Here is a 2,679-nt window from a genome sequence, read left to right on the forward strand (position 1 = left end):
GTGATTGTTTCCTCTGGTATTGGATGTTGTGCAGCTGGAAGAATATTTTTTGGACATTTGTTATGAAGCATAACCATATCAACAAGGTGTTTGTTGTGTTTTTTTTTTTTTTTTTTACAACCGGGAGCAGCTGATTAACATCTCAAAAGCTCAAATAATATCTCAACTAAAGACCCAAATCTCAAATGAATTGAAAAGGAGGTGCCGTGGATTCATTCCCGTCTCCCTGCCGGCTGTGCTAAAGTGCCTGACCACTGAAATCCTGGAACTGGCAGGAAACACGGCTCGTGATAGCAGAAGGATCGGGATTGTCCCCCGGCCGGCCGGCTGCAGCGACGAGGAGCTCGGCAGGCTGCTGGAAGGAGTGGCCATCACTCTGGGAGGAATTCAGCCTGGCATTCGGGTAGTCCTCCAGCTCGGGTGAACCAAGAGTCCAGCCAAGTCTGGTTGGACAGCTTGGACGGCATCAACGGCCAGTGTCTTTGGATCCAATATGGGGTGGACCTTCCTGCCTACAGCCATCGGTATCTATAACATCTCTTAATGAAATGAGGATAACAAGTTACAACATTTAATTTCCCTTAGGGATTAATAAAGTATTTTTTAATTGAATTGAATTATATCTTGTGTGAATCATTGTGTATGTTCCCTTGTACTGAAACTATGGTACAACAATTTCCTGTGTGATCAATAACTTTTTCATTTTATCTTATATTATCTTATATTTTGTACTTTTCAAATGAGTGGTTTTATATGTTGGTTGATTTTATTGATTATGTTGTTCTGTTTATGTCAAACAAGTTTATCTTGCAAATAAGACAACTGTGTCTCAATGGGACTACCCTGAAAAAATTAAGGAGCTTAAATGGATTTATGAGCATGACTATTCCAGCAAGGCTAAACGACAAAAGCCAAATATTACTAGTTAAAGGTCAAAATCAGGTCAGTCACAAAAAAAGAAAAGATGTGAGTTCTGCATACAGAAGAAGAATAAAATGAAGAATAAACATCACCAACAAAAACAAGGCAGCAGACGTCCAAGCAAACCTGAGCTGAGCAGCTATGTGCAGAAATATAAACATGGGTCATATTGAGTCTGCCTCCATTACACATGCGTCTGGACAAGGCTTGTCAAGCTTTACCTCTGCAGATGGGCCGGTCATCACTCCAGCCTACATAGCTGTCCGTCACTCTGAGGCAAGTGATGCTCTTTGAACCCTGCAGTTCATAGCCCTCATCACAGGAGAAATGCACAGTCGCTCCTCGCCTGCGGTTCAATTGTACAGAGAAGAAGAAAAAACAAGGTGAAATAAGAGAACCATGAGAATATATGTGAACTAAAACAAAACAAAAAAACAAGCATATATACTTCCTAGCTGTGATTTCCAGAACTGTCAAATTGCTGGATATAGATGACACCCATTTGTCTGGGTTACATGTGGCCACTGAAACAGACAGTGGCTTTGACAGGAAACAACATTCCATAATCCCAATGGTAATATCAGCACCTCACAGAAGCAGCCCATTACTGTGCAATGGACAAAATTGCAGTGGACCTGTAACTGTTCAAGCAAACATATTTCTGTTTTTAGTTTGGTTGCAAGAGCTTGGCATTGAGTAATGGCTTATCTGCAGAAAGACATTTTAAAATGCAGTCACCAATTTTAGGATAGTACTTTGTAGCAGCTTCATTGGCTCATTGTTGGTCAAAAACACAAATGGACATTGTTAGGTCATAATTAAGACTGGGATACAATTTGGACAGGTAAATGAACGTGTTTTTTAAAATTAAACTTATTTTACACTAATCAACTATAATATAAAAGTTTCAAGTTTAACCTGCTGTTTTGGTCAGACCCAATCAACCAGCACTCTCTTTAAGAAACCTTTTAAGAACTCCTTACTCGCACACTGGCTCATGAATAAACCATCATCCATGCCTTTAAATAGGCTATTAAAATAAATCAATCTTGTTCATTGCTTTATTGTTGCATACTTGTACATAATAGTGGAAGTTATCTAAATATAAATGGCTAATAGGATGTGTGTTATCTAAAAAACAAGCATCCTCTATGAAGGCTGAAAAAAAAATGAACGTTTGCTATTTGAAACTATTGACTACTATACAGTTTATTTTCTATTGTTCAGAAATTTCAAAATATTTAATGGAAATTATTATTTAATTTTAGCAGCACAGTGGTGCCGTTCGTAGAGCTGCCGCCTCTCAACAAGAAGGTCTCAGGATCAAATCCCGGCCAGAGTCCATTCTGGGTGGAGTTTGCATGTTCTTCCCATGCATGTGTGGGTTTTCTCCGGATACTCCGGGGTCCGCAGGCTGAGCCTCCCAGTGCCACCTAGACTGATTGGTAACTCTAAACTGTCTCTAGGTGTGAGTGAGAGCGTGAATGGTTGTTTGTCTCGTTTGTCTCCATGTGTCCCTGTGATGGACTGGAGACCTGTTCAGGGTGTACCCCCTCCTCCCGTACAGGGGTGGATGGATGGATGGATGGATGGATGGATGGATGGATGGATGGATGGATGGATGGATGGATGGATGGATGGATGGATGGATGAATGGATGGATGGATGGATGGATGGATGGATGGATGGATGGATGGATGGATGGATGGGTGGATGGATGGATGGATGGATGGATGGATGGATGGATGGATGGATGGA

The 2,679-nt window shown here is 41.0% G+C and overlaps 1 protein-coding gene across 1 annotated transcript in view; it reads right to left on the reverse strand.

Moving 5' to 3' along the window:
• The window catches only part of csmd2 (CUB and Sushi multiple domains 2), a 302,201-nt gene that overhangs the window by 150,494 nt on the left and 149,028 nt on the right, over positions 1–2,679 (reverse strand). Inside the window, exon 6 of the mRNA XM_037693663.1 lies at positions 1,143–1,337. Within this exon, the coding sequence (XP_037549591.1) occupies positions 1,143–1,337 (195 nt within the window). The remainder of the gene's footprint in view (positions 1–1,142; positions 1,338–2,679) is intronic.

Source organism: Nematolebias whitei, chromosome 19, assembly GCF_014905685.2.
Source record: "Nematolebias whitei isolate Nwh7 chromosome 19, NemWhi1, whole genome shotgun sequence".
Classification (NCBI taxonomy): Eukaryota; Metazoa; Chordata; class Actinopteri; order Cyprinodontiformes; family Rivulidae; genus Nematolebias; species Nematolebias whitei.